General features: G+C 35.2%; 1 protein-coding gene across 5 annotated transcripts in view; it reads right to left on the bottom strand.

The window, feature by feature from the left end:
- The window catches only part of ABCB1 (ATP binding cassette subfamily B member 1), a 219,707-nt gene that overhangs the window by 44,432 nt on the left and 158,384 nt on the right, over window positions 1-16,891 (bottom strand). For all 5 annotated transcript variants that reach the window (XM_045388707.3, XM_065542385.2, XM_005550319.5 and 2 more), the window contains 7 exons: window positions 11,528-11,652; window positions 4,657-4,828; window positions 1,937-2,050; window positions 1,678-1,788; window positions 1,371-1,496; window positions 1,049-1,252; window positions 546-716 (listed from right to left, as the gene is read on the bottom strand). In XM_045388707.3, the coding sequence (XP_045244642.2) occupies window positions 546-716; window positions 1,049-1,252; window positions 1,371-1,496; window positions 1,678-1,788; window positions 1,937-2,050; window positions 4,657-4,828; window positions 11,528-11,652 (1,023 nt within the window). The remainder of the gene's footprint in view (window positions 1-545; window positions 717-1,048; window positions 1,253-1,370; window positions 1,497-1,677; window positions 1,789-1,936; window positions 2,051-4,656; window positions 4,829-11,527; window positions 11,653-16,891) is intronic.

Raw genomic sequence — 16,891 nt, 5'->3', positions numbered from 1 at the left:
AACTCTGTTGATAGTCAATAACATGTCATGGCTTAGGTACGTTTTCAGTATCACAGGCTCTCTGCCCCTCTCCTGGAAATAAGAAGTTTCTTATTTCCCATAGAGTCTTCAAGTGGCATTCAACGTCTTGAAAATCATGTGTGAACCTTCAGATTGTATTTTTCTCTTCCTGGCAATATTACAAACTCTCAAAACCTAAATAACAGGGTTATCCACATAGTCAAGTTTTGAAGATCACAATGAAGATGAATTTTCACTGGTATCTATATTTCTATTTTTTAATTTAAAAGATTAGCAAGTGTCTTTAGATGAAAATTTATTCATCATCACTTAAAATAAGATCAGAGAAATAAGTATAAATTGAACAATAAAACAAACAAATAGAAAAAGATTTCAAAGAGGCCTAATGCTTTTATTTTAATAGCTGAAGGAATCACCTAGAAGCTATCAGAAATTTCATTTTCTAAGACCAATATTAACAAGAATTAATAGTAGAATATTCTTACGCTTATAAATCAGGTTGGTTTGAACTAAGCCTCACTGACCTTATCCAGAGCCACCTGAACCACTGCTTCACTTTCTGTGTCCAAGGCTGACGTGGCCTCGTCCAGCAGGAGGATCTTGGGGTTGCGAACCAGGGCACGTGCAATGGCGATCCTCTGCTTCTGCCCACCACTCAGCTGGGCCCCTCTCTCTCCAACCAGGGTGTCAAATTTCTACCACAGAAAACCCAGGATTATTTAGCATAAGGACAAGCTATCTCGGCTCATATTTTAAATTGGTAAGGAATCCCATACACAACCCAAGTCTCACAGGTAATACAGGTCCAGTTCTTTAAATCTTATTTAGCACAATAACCAACCTCAGTTTTTAAAAATGTGTCTACGACCAGTTGATACTGCTAGAACTTTCAAATCTGAGGTAATCTTATTTTCCCTTCTTAGGATTTCTCTTCCTCCGATTTATAGTAGTTTCCTAATTTCCTATGTAGTAGGCCCGCATTTTATTTTTTGCACCTCTAGAAAGGCAAAGGGCAAGGACAACTTACCTGAGGCAGTTTCATGATAAAGTCATAGGCATTGGCTTCCTTGACAGCTTTCTCAATCTCATCCATGGTGACATCTTCACGACCATAGCGAATGTTTTCAGCTATCGTGGTGGCAAACAATACAGGTTCCTGACTCACCACACCGATGATTTCCCGTAGAAACCTTACGTTTATGGTCCTAATATCCTGTCCATCAACACTGACCTGGAATAAAAAGTTAAGTGTGACTTTCATACATTTGTAGTTGAAAGGGTAACATCAGAAAGATGTGCAATGTGACGGCTGATCACCGCAGGGTCTAGCTCAGCATGGGTCATCTCACCATGCCCTCTGTGGGGTCATAAAGCCTCTGCATCAGCTGGACCGTTGTGCTCTTCCCACAGCCGCTGTTTCCAACCAGGGCCACCGTCTGCCCACTCTGCACCTTCAGGTTCAGGCCCTTCAAGATCTGCCAGGACGAGTGAAAAAAAAAAAACATCAAGGCAATTCACAGACACAGGGTATAGGAACTGACCGTTCAATACTAGGTTTAAATACACATGCACTTTTAAAAAAATAATCTCTACAAGAAAACATCAGAAACTTTTCATTCAATAGTTTAATTGTTGATTAATCATTTATCACTGTACCTTAACTTCTTTTCGAGATGGGTAACTGAAGTGAACATTTCTGAATTCCAAATTTCCCTTAATATTATCTGGTTTGTGCCCACTCTTCGAATAGCTGTCAATACTTGGCTTCTAAACAGAATCAAATTTTAAGAGATTACTAGGTTACAATAACTACTTTTAGTGATATTTTGTGGAAAGCTGGATAAAGTGACAAAGAAATTGACTCTTAACTGGACAATCTTTTAGACAGATGGATAAATGGCCAACTTAGACTTACATTATCAATTATCTTGAAGATTTCAAAAGCTGCTCCTCTTGCATTTGCAAATGCTTCAATGCTTGGAGATGCCTGTCCAACACTAAAAGCCCCAATTAATACAGAAAAGAATACCTGAGGAATGTGAAGAAAAAACATCAGGCTACTTAGATAGTGATAGCAATTTTTTTTTCATACTTCTTCTGTCTTCTAACATAGGTAATTAAAATTTAAAATGGCTAGGCAACATATAAATATTAGGTGTTAAAAATATTTTAATAGTTTGAAACTAACAGTACATTTAATTCCTTTTTTTCATTTTTTTTCTTTTTTAAGAGACAGGGTCTCACTGTGTCACCCAGGATGGAGTGCAGTGGTGCAATCAGAGCTCATTATAACCTCTACTTCCTGGGCTCAAGCAATCCTCCTGCCTCAGTCTCCCACGTAGCTAGGACTACAAGCATGCATCATCAAATCTGATAAATTTTTTTTATTTTTTCTAGAGACAGGGTCTCGCTATGTGTCCCAGGCTGGTCTCCTGGCCTCAAGCAATCCTCCTGTCTCAGCCTCCAAAAGTGCTGGGATTACAGGCATGGGCCACCACGCTCAGCCAAGAGTAAATTTCAAATGTGTCACCTCAAAAAGTGTCAAGTGAGGTGATGGATATGTTAATTAGCTTGATCTGATCACTCCACATTTTGTGTGTATGTGTGTGTATATATAAACATCAAATTGTACTCCATAAGTGTAATGCAATTATGATTTGTCAATTAAAAAATAGCAAAAAAATTTTTTCAAAAAAAATTTTAAGACAAGGTCTTGCTTTGTTGCCCAGCCTGGAGTGCAGTGGTGCAATCTTGGTTCACTGCAACTTCAACCTCTTGGGTTCAGACAACCTTCCCATCTCAGTCTCCGAAGTAGCTGGGACTATAGACAAGCGCTACCATACCTGGCTAATTAAAAAAAAAATTATAGAGATGAGATCTCACTATGTTGCCCACACTAAAAATATTTTAGAAGTTTAAATACTTTTCAATTTAGAATGCAGAATTAGTCTTACTTGCTCAATAAAATAATGATTTAAATTTTATAGGGCTAGAATATTATAATAGGATTTTTTTTATTTCTTCAATGTCTAAGATTTTTTTTATTTAGATCATCAGCAAGGTAAAGTGGAAATAAACACTATTAGAGGAGTCAGAAGACCCAGTTCTGAATCCTAAATTGGTATTAACTAGTTACATGTTGTTAGGCCATTCTCTTAGAATCTTTGGCTTCAACTTCTTCATTTGCAAAAACAGGCAAGATTCTATCTGTTCCCCCTACCCAGCAATCATAGAGATGTTGTATCATGATAAAACAGGGTGTGTGAACGTTTTTTGTTAATTATAAAGCACACACACCTAAGGCATTGATCCTTTATCAGGTTGTCTTTTTTTTGCAACAAGGCCGTGTTCTCTTTAGGCCTTGTTGTTTGTTTGTTTTGTGCAAATCAGTTTCTTATTGGTAAAGACTTAACTGTGTTTCTCTTTGGGGTTGATGAAAATTAATGTCATTATTCATTTTTTCTAAATCACATGGAATTATATTGCTCAATAATTTACACAGAAGGAACTTTGCTAAGTGATTCTATATTCATTATCTCAATTAGTCCTCAAAACAACACTGAAAGTTAGGGCTCATTCCTGTCATGTCATTTGGCAGAAGAGGTAGCAGAGGCTTGAAAAGTTTAGCTAGCCGCCCTAAATCATACAGCTAAAAAGTGACACAGCTGCCATTTGAATCAACTTGGTCTGATATCAAACCCCACACTCCCTATTCTGGATGCCTCCAGTTTGTGAGGTATATTTATGCCCAGAGAACACTGGATTTAAACTGCTCATCTCAATCACAGTTAAATGGAAAACATCTGTTATGACAACCAAGGATCACCCACAGCATCACTACACTAAAACAAAAAAAAAAAACTTTATGGGAAAAGCCATTCCTGACTGAGCAAAGTTGGATAAGGCAAATTTGAAAAAACTAAAGAAGCAATTATTGCATCCATATTACAAATCTGGCTCCTGAAAAAGGGAATTGTTTTAAGGGATTCTACAAAATATCATATTTCACTGTCTCAATCTATTTCTGCTTGGCCTATGAAAAAGGAACTAAGTGACTCTTCTAACAGTGTATTTTATTAGATCCAGATACGAATTGAGTTTGGTTTGCAAATTATTTCATTGTCTTTAAAATAAAAGAGGATAACATTAAATGGCAAGACTTCTGTGCTTGCACAAAGGTCTATAATGCAGAAAACTTCCAAGCAATCTTTTAGGAAGAGGAACAACTTCCATAATTTGTGAGGTGGATTAGCTGCCATTCGAAATAATTTGAAAAGAAGTCAAAATGTGTATTTTGCCATTTTGGGGAACAGTATATCAGAAAATAAAAGTGAAGTGTTTAGCATCAAGTTTGGCACAAATAATCTCAACAAATAAAAGTTCATGCTATTGAGATTGCTAAGGTTAATATTATTTAGGCTACAGGATAAATTGTGCAATATATCTGCAAAAACAAACAAACAAAAAACTGGTTGTCGGATGCATCCAATTTTTTTCCACTTTTTAACCTAGTAGTGCAAGTGTCTGTAGTATTCAATAGTTGTTCAAAATATGTTCTTCTAAAGTCAAGCCAACATTACTGGATTTCATTGGCATTTTATAATAATGGCTCATTTCTCAATATAAACCACTTACAGTGAGTACTTGTCCAATAGAATATTCCTTTGAGAGGACCAAGGTGGTCCCATACCAGAAGGCCAGAGCATAAGATGCATAGATAAGCAGGAAAGCAGCACCTATAGAAATATTGGCTGTAATAGCTTTCTTTATCCCAATTCTTTTAGCTTCTTCTAAATTTTTGTTGTACCTGGGAAAAAAACAAAAATGATCACATATACTCATACATTTTATGAAAACATGTCAATAATAGCACGATAGTTACAGAGTGGCTAGGATGTGCTCAGTTGTGGTGATATACATGCATTTTGTCCTGCTGCTCATACATTGACCCTATATAGTAGTACTGTTTTACTCCCTTTCTGCAGAAGAAGAAACTGAAATTTACAGAGATTAACTTATTTTTAGGGGAGTCTTCTAAAATTTCCTACTCTGGCTTTAGCAATAGCAAAATACGTGAAGCAATATTTAGCAAACTTCTAGAACTTATATTGTTTCGTACACAAAACAAAGTAGAAGCCATGGAAAAACCTATGTCTTCCCTTCAAAATCTGCATGCCTCTTTAATTAAGTAATAAAATGGAGAGATAATGTTAGAAAGTGCTTTTAAAAAAAAGGGACAGTCATTTAAATCTCTGAACATTAAGGAAGTTTGGAGACAGTTTGCTCTCTGTCCTGCCTTCCTCTAGGACTGTTGGAATGACCAACTGAGAGGTTACATGTGTGAGAGCATTTTGAGAATTCTGAATTGCCATGTAATACTTTTTACATTTAAAAAAGCTGTACAATTTATCTTATTTCTGTAGACATTTATTTTAAAAATCACTGACCTACAAAAATTATTTGGCTTACAGGTATATAAAAGCACATAATTATTAATCAGCATTCCTTCTCTTCCTTCTCCTTTCTACATATTGACTACTTGTCCTTCCCTCTGTTAATGCTCCCAATACTTGTCATGCCATAGCTGCCTGCTGCTGAACTGACAGGCTCTGACCTGGTGGCTTGGGCCATCCAGGGCTTCTGGCTAACTCAATGACTGAGAAAAATTAAATTCTTAGCATATCTATAGCCCTGAACCCATTCACAGCAAAAGGCCTACCCTACATTAACCAAAGCTGGAGAGCACCCATTAATACTTCTTAGAGCAAATATAGGAAATTATACAAAAGGAGCAAAAACGAGCAAATGAAAAACATCGAAAAACAATGTTGGAATCACTGACAGATTTTATTTCTCCAGTTCTAATGACCTAAAGGTTATTCCCAACTGATAATTCAAATATTTTTTAAAGCCTCAGAGAGTGGTCAATTTTTGACGTTAAAGCTAAAGGAGATGATGTCTGTAACTCGACCTTCATTTGAAAGGAACAGAGAAGACTACTCTGTTTAAGAAGATAGCTGTGGAGATAAGCTAATGGAACCCAGAGTTAAAGGAAAATAGGAAATTTTGCAAATATGGAACGAAGGTAAAAGGATTAGTGAAACAGGACAGATTGACTTAAATCTGTCTGTATTTTCTTAATCACAACTCCCTGCAGAACCTAGAGCATTAACTTGGATAGAGAAGGAGCTAATAATTGTTGAAATTAATGAACTTACTTCCATATAAAAGTCATACTTTAAGGTGTTTGATCCATAAAATTCACAACTATATAAATATTATATAGTATTATATTAATTTCCTTTAGAGAACTTGTTCCATTAGTATGTACAGCAGAGTTCAAGCACTGTCCAGATATGAACATGCATTATTTCTTGCTTTCATGACTACTTTAACTAGGTACATTACAGAGTTACAAAAGTATGCCAAGTGAAATTTACATCACTACTGTGTTCACTAAAGATGAAATTTAAACAGAACTTCATAGTGACAACATATCAACACATCGTTAGTTTCTACCCCCCAAAATGTAAATCCTCAACTTGCCAGTTATCATCTGAACAGAAAAATTATTTTTGAGAAACATTTCAATGATTTGTATATACACATGCACACACACATAACACACAGACATATACATATCTCTCACTTTATGAGTTCATCTGAGGAGAATGCTACCACTGGGCACAACTTACATAAGAGTACATTTAAGGAAATTTAATACATATGTACTACACTGTTACCTCCTTTATTTCAGTTCTGGCTTACCGAGACTAACGTAGAAACCAGTCTGACGTTGTCCTATGCAGCCAGAGGAAACATTTGCACAGAAGCACAAGGAGGAAAATCATTTACACATCAGAAAGGAGAAATAAAGGAAAGAAGGGGGTAAAGGGAAACGAGACATAAACAATACTCCTTTTCCATAAGCTGTTTGTTGTTTTTCAATACAAATGCCATATATAAAACCAGATATTAAAATAATCCATTCATCAAAAGCTTTAGTACAGAAATGATCATGAAAGTAAGGAGTGACTAAAAGAGACTAAAGTTATATAACAAAACCATTGGTATGTAGGAAATGTGACTCATCTTAAATATTATAAAAATATTTATCAATAATGCAAGTAACTACTTATGAGAGTAAGAAACAATTTTGATTAAGCAAACAGAAATGAATACTAATAGATAAATATATTTTCAAGACACATAAAAGAGAGAAAAATATTTTTAAATGAAAAAGAACAAAACTATTCTATACAATTGAATGGAATTTATTTTAACTTCTGGTTAAATTTCCATTCAAAGAGAGCCAGCTTCCCTCCTGCACTGATAATTTGAAGAGAAAGCCAGATTAACACCTCGATTACTTTATGTAGAAGCAGAGAAGGGAAGGAGAACAGGAATGAAAACTGATTATGTTTGGTTTAAGAAGAGTCATCAATTCTACTTCCAAATTATATCCCAAATCTAGGTACCCGTCACCCATCTCCTGCCTCTGATCCAGATCAGGGAGATGCTCTGGCCTGGACCACTCTGCCAGCCTCCCCACTGGTCTCCCTGATTCTACTCTTTGACTTCTCACATCCATTCATGAGACCCATTACAGGCAAAGAAACAATCTGAAAACATAATGTGGATAGTCATTCCTCTATTTAACACCCTCAACCACTCCCTTGTGCCCTTGGAATACAATTCTAACTCTTCATTATGGCCCACCATCCCCACATTCTGGACCCTGCCCACCCCAATCTCCCCTCACTCAACTGAGCTTCAGTCATGCAAGCCTTATGATGTTTCCTAGAACATACTAAAGTCTTGGCCACCCCAGGAAATTTGGAAGACTCTTCTTCCAACCCATCCCATCTCTCTCCCCACCATGGCATGCTTTTTCTCATCCCTCAGGTCCCAGCTGAGATGAAACTTCCTCAGAGATGCCTGCCCCAACTACCATATTTAAAGTTAACTTGCCCTCCCCATCATCATCATTACTCACTTTGATTCTTTCAGATCACATTTTTAAATCAATATTTTAAATTTTATATTTATTCCTCCTTTCTCTATTCCTTCCATTTTTATCCATCTTACTATTTTGACTGAAGATCACACAATATCCTCTGTTTCTGATTCACAGCTGAAAACCTAGAGCCCTAGCTTTGTTTAGACCTTTATAGAATAAAAAGGAAAAGAAAAGGAAAACCTAGAACCTAGCACAGTGCCTGGCATGTTGTAGGTGCTGAAGCAATTTGTCTAATAAATAAACATTTAAGAAATGGCCAACCTGGCAAGGACATCAGGCCATCAGTTTGTAATCTTATGTCAGTCAGGTCTGAGTATGAATTCATACTACCAGTGTGGTCCAAAAACAGCTAGACACAGAATTTAATGTAAGGTGGTCTCAGGTTAGCAGTGCCCTTGGTGAATCACAGAAGCAAACACAAATCCTGCCTGAAAGAATTGGACTTCAACCCAGATCCATAGCAAATGTAAGATGGCACTGACTGGTAGGTTTATTTCAACGTCAGAGATGATGGATTCATTCTGAATGGATGAAATACTGTATATTTTCTAATTGTTCATTCCTGATTTACAGGAATGCTATTTATTCTGAATAATGATAGGTACCCAGAGATCTTATTGTATTTTGTTAGCTTATAAAACCTACTGGAATTTCTGGGTAGACAATCTTATCATCTGTGAATAATGACAGTTTGCTTCCTGTTTTCCAATCCTTATTGCTTTTCTTTTTTTGTTTTCTTTTTTCATTCTTACTCTTATTTGTTCTATTGGTCTTATTATCTAGTACTAGTACAACAGTACATAGAAATGATACTATCAAACACACTTGCCTCATTCATTATTTTTTTTTATTTTTTTAATTGACAGACAAAATTGTAAGTATTTATTTCATTCATTATTTTAAGTGTTAAAATGTTTTTAATGTTTCACCACTAAATGTTTCCTGTGGGTCTCTAATAATTAAGAAGGTTGTTCCTTATTCCTAGTTTTATGAGTTTTTGTCATGAATCATATACAATTAATGCTTTTCCCCTTATATCAAAACAAATGTTTTTCTTTTAATCTATTAATATGGTTAATTATATTAACAGATTTCCTAAAGTTAAAACCATCTTTGCAATCGTAGGACAAAGCCAGCATGTTCAGGATGTTTTCAATTTGGTATTTTTCACATGGATTTATTTAGCTAGTAATTTATTTATTTATAATTTCTGCATCTATGTTTTAGTGAAACTGTTTTTTCAGTTAGAAAAACATTTAGTTTTCCTTTCTCATATTATACCTGCCTGGTTGTAGTATCAAAGTTACACTAGCCCCATAAAATGAACTCACAACTTTTTTTCCATTTTCTACAACAATTTATGTAAGATAGGGTTATCTCTTTCTTGAAGTTGTGATAGAACTTTCCTACAAAATTATTCAGACTTGTGGTTTCTACTTGCGGGAGAGAAGTAGTGGAAAATGGAGACTTTTAACTTTGAATTCAATTCTTTTAATGATTATGGGTTTACTCAGATTTTCTTCTTCTTACATGAGGATTTTAACCTACATTTTTCTAGCATATTGTCTATATCATGAGGGTTTTAAAATTTATTGGTATAAAGCTGTAATTTAAAAATAGATTTTTAAATCTGTTACAAGTTTTCCCTATTCATTCTTTTTTTGTTCCTGATTAAACATATAAGACAGTTATTTATAAGTCTTTTTAAATAATTAGTTTATGGATTTGTCAATCTTCTACTCTTTTGCCTTTATTTTCTATTAAATTAATTTTTGCTCTTACCCTTATTATTTCCTTCTAATATTTTATTGTTCTCTCTCTAACTTCTTGATTTAGATGTTTAGTTCTTTAATTTTCAATAATTTTGTATTTCTTCTACCAGATACTCTGGTATGACTGGATTAGGATTCATTTTTAATGTGAAACCCTCAGCTTTGGAGAGAGATTGTTTCCTAGTCCACAGAGCAGTATAAATTCAGACCCCAATTGCAGATAGCAGCCAGGCCTGAGAATCTAACTTCTATAGGGAGATGTTTTCCCCCAGCTGAGAACCAGGAAGAAGCTGTTAAGTTTTGTCTGTCTTCCAACGCTGCTGGTCTGTTGGGCATATTATTTTTCTGGTCCACCTTTTCTCTGAGGAAAACTGGAAAAAATTCCAAACTCGAAACTTCATTATGTCTCTGCTCAAATAGCAGCTAATCAAAAAATATTTTTCTGAATCACTTATCTAAATAGTATCCTCATGATTCTCTTATTTTATTTCCCCAAATAATATTTACCCCAACTGGTGTATTAACTATTTGATTATTTGTGGTTGTTTGTAACCTTACCCACCCCCATTAGAATTTAAGCTCCATGAGAGCCGGGGCTTTATTTCATTGAACATTTGCTCAGTCATTAAGCAGGACCCCTCATTTTATTAGCCAGACATATTATAATCAAAAGCAAAGACTTTAGCAAAAATCAAAATGGAACATAGATACCGCTTTCCTTTGAACTATGGCACTTAACCATTATAAATTATTCTGAGAGGATATATCTTTATATGTGTGAATATACCATATGAACAAGAGTACTCCAAACACATATGCACAGATAAAAAAAATTATGCAGTGAATACTCATGTAAGTACACCTGAGATCAAGAAACAGAACACTGCCAGAACCACAGAATCCCCTACTGTGTGTTTGGCTCTCTTCACACAACTTCTCATCTTCCCCAGAGCTAACCACTATTCTGATTTCTGAAAATTCCCTCGGTTTTCTTTATGGCTGTACCACACAATGTATAACCTCCTTAACCAATAGTTTACTTTTTCATACTTTCAAATATATATATATTCATAAGATTGAAATGTTATAGCATCAGAATATTATAATTTATATTCAATTTTAAATAAAATCTGTTGCTGCGTAGAAATCAGTAATCTGATTTATATTATAAATTTCAATAAATTACCATCTATGCTCTCAGAAATCTAATAAAAGGGAAGAGTTGCAAGCATAATACTAAACATATAATATAAAAGATTTTGAACTTTTGTACACATAAGTGCTTTTTGATTATATTTTTATCTTCCAAATCATGTAGCATATGTCAACTGAGTAGGGGCCTGGGCAGAAAAGAAAATGAACCACAGATTAAAATGTCCCCACAGATCTTACACAAAATACTCAGTCAATCTTAGAGAATCACTAATTAACTTGATAGAGGAAAAAAAATCAGAGGTAGAAAATACATTTCAGCCTTAGGAAACTATTTTTATGTTATTGCCCATCTAGAAACTCTTTGAATTAGCAGATAAAAGAAAAGTACAATTAGAATCACAACTTCTCCAAAATATTAGTTATGCTGTAATATATCCATTAAGCTATTTCAGAAAACATATATATGGGAGAAAATGCTTATAATTAATGCTATCAATCTGAAGGGCATATGAGAAGACAGAATTTAACATATCTATCCATTTAAAAAAGAAACTCAAACCTTTCGAGTTCTTTCTTTTGTCCTCCAAATGCAATCACAGTTCTAATTGCTGCCAAGACCTCTTCAGCTACTGCTCCAGCTTTTGCATAAGCTAAGAGTTCTTTATCAGTAAATGAAGACAGTATCTGTTTAAAAATACAATTTTGGATCATGAAAAAAAACACGTTAATTTTATCTTTTGTAAAGTAAAAATAAATGTATACACAGGTGCTGCCTATACATTAACGTATGTGTAGGACAAAATCTGTCTTTTACCTGCCTTTGGTTATCATGTTCTATTTCTTAGTATCTATAGTCACTTTGTAAGCTGCCCCAAATTCTTTTTGGACCGAGATGGTATATAATAAAATATATTAATTGAAAATTTTCTTTTCCCATTGAAAACCTCATAGATCCTCATTTAAAGAAATATAACTAGAACTTTTAGAAGATGATAAATTTCAGAAAAGAAAGTCTATACTACATTATAATTATAAACAAATATAGAAAACAGACATTATGTCAAGAAAATATGGCATGCGTTCAATACAGCAATTGCTAATGGTTCTCTGGTTCAGAAGTGTCAAAGTGGGAGGCCAGAAGAATTCAGAGAACCAAGTACATATGGTGACTGACTTCAAGAAGGTCCATGCCAAAGAGTTTCCTCTGTTGGTGCTCTTGGGCAAAGCAATACATTCAGCCACCCAGGGAGGTCTTTGTTTTGTGGATACTCTTTGATCCTTCTGTTTGCTTCCTGACCATTTATTCTGTGGATGGAATAGTAGTGGATACTTTATATACACAGAAGCTCATTAATTCTTCTCAATTGCATAGTGAAGTGGCTATTATTTCTCCCACTTTACATATGAGGATATGGAAGCATGAAAAAGTTAAATAATTTTCTAAGTGTAATATCCAGGATTCAAGCCTGAGTCCATAAGGTTTCATAGTCTGAATTAACAGCCACTGTAGGAAACCCCTCAATGAAACCAGTCACTGATGCATGAATTTGTGTCCCAGAGGGTCCTATTATAGAAAGCTGGATCAATTGCAATGGGAAAAGGACTAAGGTTATTGCACCTAGAATGCTGAAGTGGTCAACTACCTAAATAAAGATTACACATTACAGGCCAGGTGTGGTGGCTCACACCTGTAATCCCAACATTTTAGGATGCCAAAGAAGAAGAATTGCTTGAACCCAGGAATTCTAGACCAGTCTGGGCAACATGGCAAGACCCTGCCTCTACAAAAAATTTAAAATTTAGCTAGGTGTGGTGGCACATGCCTATTGTCTCAGCTACTCAGGAGGCTGAGGTGGGAGGATCGTTTGAGCCTAGGAGGTGGAGGCTGCAGTGAGCAGTGGTTGTGCCACTGCAGTCCAGCCTGGGCAACAGAGTGAGACCCTGTCCTCCCCACCCCTCCCCCAAAATTGCACAAAACCAATTTATTTAAAAAATTCTGATTAAATAGAATTATATTCTTTCAATAAAAAATTCACACGCACTTGTGGACTCATTTATGTAAGCAACATTGGTCTACCCCTTCTTTGCACAAAACGCTCAAAGTTGTTTGGGTTTTAACAGTGGATTTCTCCCTTTCCTGTGTGTGAACGTGAAAGGAGCTATGACAGCTAGAGGAATGGGTGGATGAAGGCAAATGAACGTTGATTAGTTATGTTCTAAGTGCAGACATTGTGCTGGACATATCTAACCTCTTTAGTACCCAAAATAATGTTCCATTGATTCACTAGACATTCCTGACTTCTCAAAGCAATCTTCCTGGGGCTGTCCCACCACATTTGCAGAACCATTCATGGTAGGAGGTCTGAGATAGGGTGGCCAGCACCATCCCTGAACAAACTTCTGCAAAATAGAGGAGGCTCATACAACATGCTTTAGGAATGTTTTTCTGCTCCTTCTGAAACCTCATGGTGCCACAACAATTGCCCACAATGGAGACAAACCAACAATAGGAAGATCACTTCAAAGTGATACTTCAAAGAAATACTTTAAAGTTAGGAGGTTTTTTTTAATGTTATTTTAATTTATTGTTAATATATCAAATACCACAATGAATTCTACAAATCTAGCTCCCTTTTCCTTCTATGACCTTCCATCATTATAAGCAGACAAAAGGATGGTAGAACCTTCATTAAGTGTTGTGTTTTTCAAGAGATCATGTCTGTGAAGAGGGGGAAAAAAAAAGGCCCTCTAACCTATCCTATTATCATGGATATGAAAAGGCCAGGCGTGATGACTCACACCTATAGTTCGATAGTCCCAGCACTTTGGGGTGCTAAGTGGGAGGATCACTTGAGGCCAAGAGTTCAAGACCAGCCTGGGCAACACATGGTGACCCCATCTCTACAAAAAAATTAAAAACTAGCTGGACATGGTGGTATGAGACACAGTCATGATGCAGAACAATTCAGTCACAAGGATCCCTCAGGCTACCTTTTATAACCACAGCTGCCCCATCCCTACCCCTTGCTTCTCCTCCTGTTCCCCATCACTTTTACTTCCTAGCAACCACAAATTTGTTGTCATCTTTATAATTCTGTCATCTCAAGAATGTTATATAAATGGAACCATGTGGTATAGAACCTTTTGGAATTGGTTTTTTCCACACAGCATAATTCTCTAGAGATTCATCCGGATTGCTGCATGTATCAATAGCGCTTTCCTTTTCATCATTGGTTAGAATTCCATGGTATGGAAGAAGTACAGTTTGTTTAACCATTTATTTACCTGTTGAAAGAGATCTGGACTGTTTCCAATTTGGGGCTATGATGAAAAAAGCTGCTATAATCTTTTGTATACAGGTTTTTATGTAAACATAATCTTTTTCTCTCAGATAAATGCCCACAAGTGCAGTTGCTGGATTGTATGGCAATTGTATGTTTAGTTTTATAAGAAACTGGAAAACTATTTTCCAGAGTGGCTGTACCATTTTACACTCCCATCTGCAATCTATGAGTGATCCAGTTTCTCTACATTCTCTCCAGCATTTAAGTCTCACTGTTTTTCATTTTAGCCATTCTGATAAATGCATTGTGATACCTCATTGGGGTTTAATGTAAATTTCATTGATGGCCAATGGTGCTGAATCACTTTTCATGTGCTTACTTGACATCTGTGTATCTTCTTTACCGAAATGTCTATACTTATATTGAGTTTTGAGTTTTATTTATATATTCTAGATAATAGTTCTTTGTCAGGTATGTGGTTTGCATATAATTATTTCTGTCTGCAGCTTGTCTTTTCATTCTATTAATATGGGCTTTACAGAGTAAATTTTTTTTATTTTTATGAAGTATAATTTATCAATTTTTACTTTTAACGATTATGCTTTTGGTGTCAAGTCTAAGAACTCTGCCCAGGCATAGTTCCAAAGATTTCTTCCTATTTTTTTTTTCCCTAAAAGTGTTATAGCTTTACATTTTACATTTAAGTCCATGATCCATTTTGAGTTAATTTTTATATACAGTGTCAGGTTTAGGTTGAGCTTCTTCCTCTTCCTTCCCCTGCCTCTTCCTCCTCCTCCTCCACTTTGTTCTTCTTTTTTCCTTCTTCTTCCTTCTCCTTCTCCTTCTTCTCTTTCTCTTCCTCTTTCTCCTTCTCCTTTTCTTTTTCTTCTTCTCTGGCACTATTTGTCAGACAGAATGTCCTTCCTGTATATGTTTTGCTAAGTGTTTATCAAAGTGTTTAATTTTATTTTGAGTGACTATAAATGGTATTATATTTTAGATTTTGGCTTCTGCATTATTTTTGGTATGTAAAAATTCAATGGATCTGGTATCCTGTGACTTTTCCAAACTCAGCTGGGAGAATTTTTTATAGATTCCTTGGGATTTTCTACATACAAAATCATGTTGTCAATAAATAGATATGCTTTTCTTTCTTCCTTTCCAATCTATATGCCTTTCATTTCTTTTTCTTGCCTTATTGTGATGGTTAGAAGTTCAGTGTTTTGATTAAAAAGAGTGGTAAGAGTTAATTTGTTTTATTCCTGATCTTAGAGGAAAGCAGTCTTTCACCATTAATCATGATATCAGCCAAAGGGTTTTTGTAGATGATCTTTACAGAGTTGAGGTAACATTCCTCTATTCTTAACTTGCTGAGAACTGTTATTATCAGTGGGTGTTAAGATATTCTCAAATGTTTCTTCTATGTCAATCTATATGATCATATGGTTTTTCTTCTTTGGCTTGTTGGTGTGGTAAATGATGTGAAAAATGATCAATTTTCAAATACTGAGCCAGCATTTTACAGTTGAAATGAGTCCCACTTGGTCATGACGTTTAATCCACCTTGCATTATTTTTTGTATATGGTGATAGGTAAATAAGGTACAGATTCATTCTTGCACCTATAGATAGCCAGTTTTTCCAGCAACATTTATTTAATAGATAGTCTTTTCCTCATTGCTTATTTATGTAAGCTTTGTCAAAGATCAGATAGTTGTAGGTGTGTGGCTTTATTTCTGGATTCTCTATTGTGTTTCATTGGTCCATATGTCTCTTTTTGTACTGGTACCATGCTTTTTCATTTACTACAGTTTTGTAATATAGTTTGAAACTGGATAATGTGATGCCTCTGGCTTCATTTTATTTCTTTAGGATTGCTTTCGTTATTCAGTCTCTATTTTGGTTCCATATGAATTTTAGAATAGTTTTTTCTAATTATGTAAAAAATTACATTGGTAGTTTCAGAGGAATAATGTTGAATCTGCAGATTCATTTGGGAAGTATGGCCATTTTAATGCTATTAATTATTCCCATCCATAAGCGTAGAATATTTTTTCTATTTGTGTCATCTATGATTTCCTTAAGCAGTATTTTGTAGTTCTCCTTTCATCTCCTTAGCTACACATATCCTTAGGTATTTTATTTTGTATATATATTTCATTTTGTGTTGTAGCTATTGTAACTGGGACTGGATTCCTTATTTGGCTCTCAGCTTGAATGCCAGTGGTGTACAGACATGTTATTGATTTTTGTATATTAATTTTGTATCCTGAAACTTCACTGAATTTTTTTATCAGTTCTAGGAGCCTTTGGATGAGTTTTTAGGGTTTTGTAGGTATAGAATTATATAATCAGTGAAGAGATATAGTTTGACTTCTTCTTTTCCTATGTGGATGCCTTTTACTTCTTTCTCTTGCCTGGTTGCTCTGGCTAGGTCCTCCAGTACTATGTTGAATAGGTGAGAGTGGGCATCCTTGTCTTCTTCCAGCTCTCAACAGGAATGCTTCTAGTTTTTGCCCATTCAGAATGATGCTGGATGTAGGTTTGCCATAGATGCTCTTACTAAATTTTGAGTTATGTTCCTTCAACGCCTAGTTTGTTGAGGGTTTTTTAATATGAAGGGATATTAGATTTTACAGA

The sequence above is a fragment of the Macaca fascicularis genome, chromosome 3 (genome assembly GCF_037993035.2).
Source record: "Macaca fascicularis isolate 582-1 chromosome 3, T2T-MFA8v1.1".
Lineage (NCBI taxonomy): Eukaryota > Metazoa > Chordata > Mammalia > Primates > Cercopithecidae > Macaca > Macaca fascicularis.
This window is presented reverse-complemented; position numbering and strand designations above follow the sequence as displayed.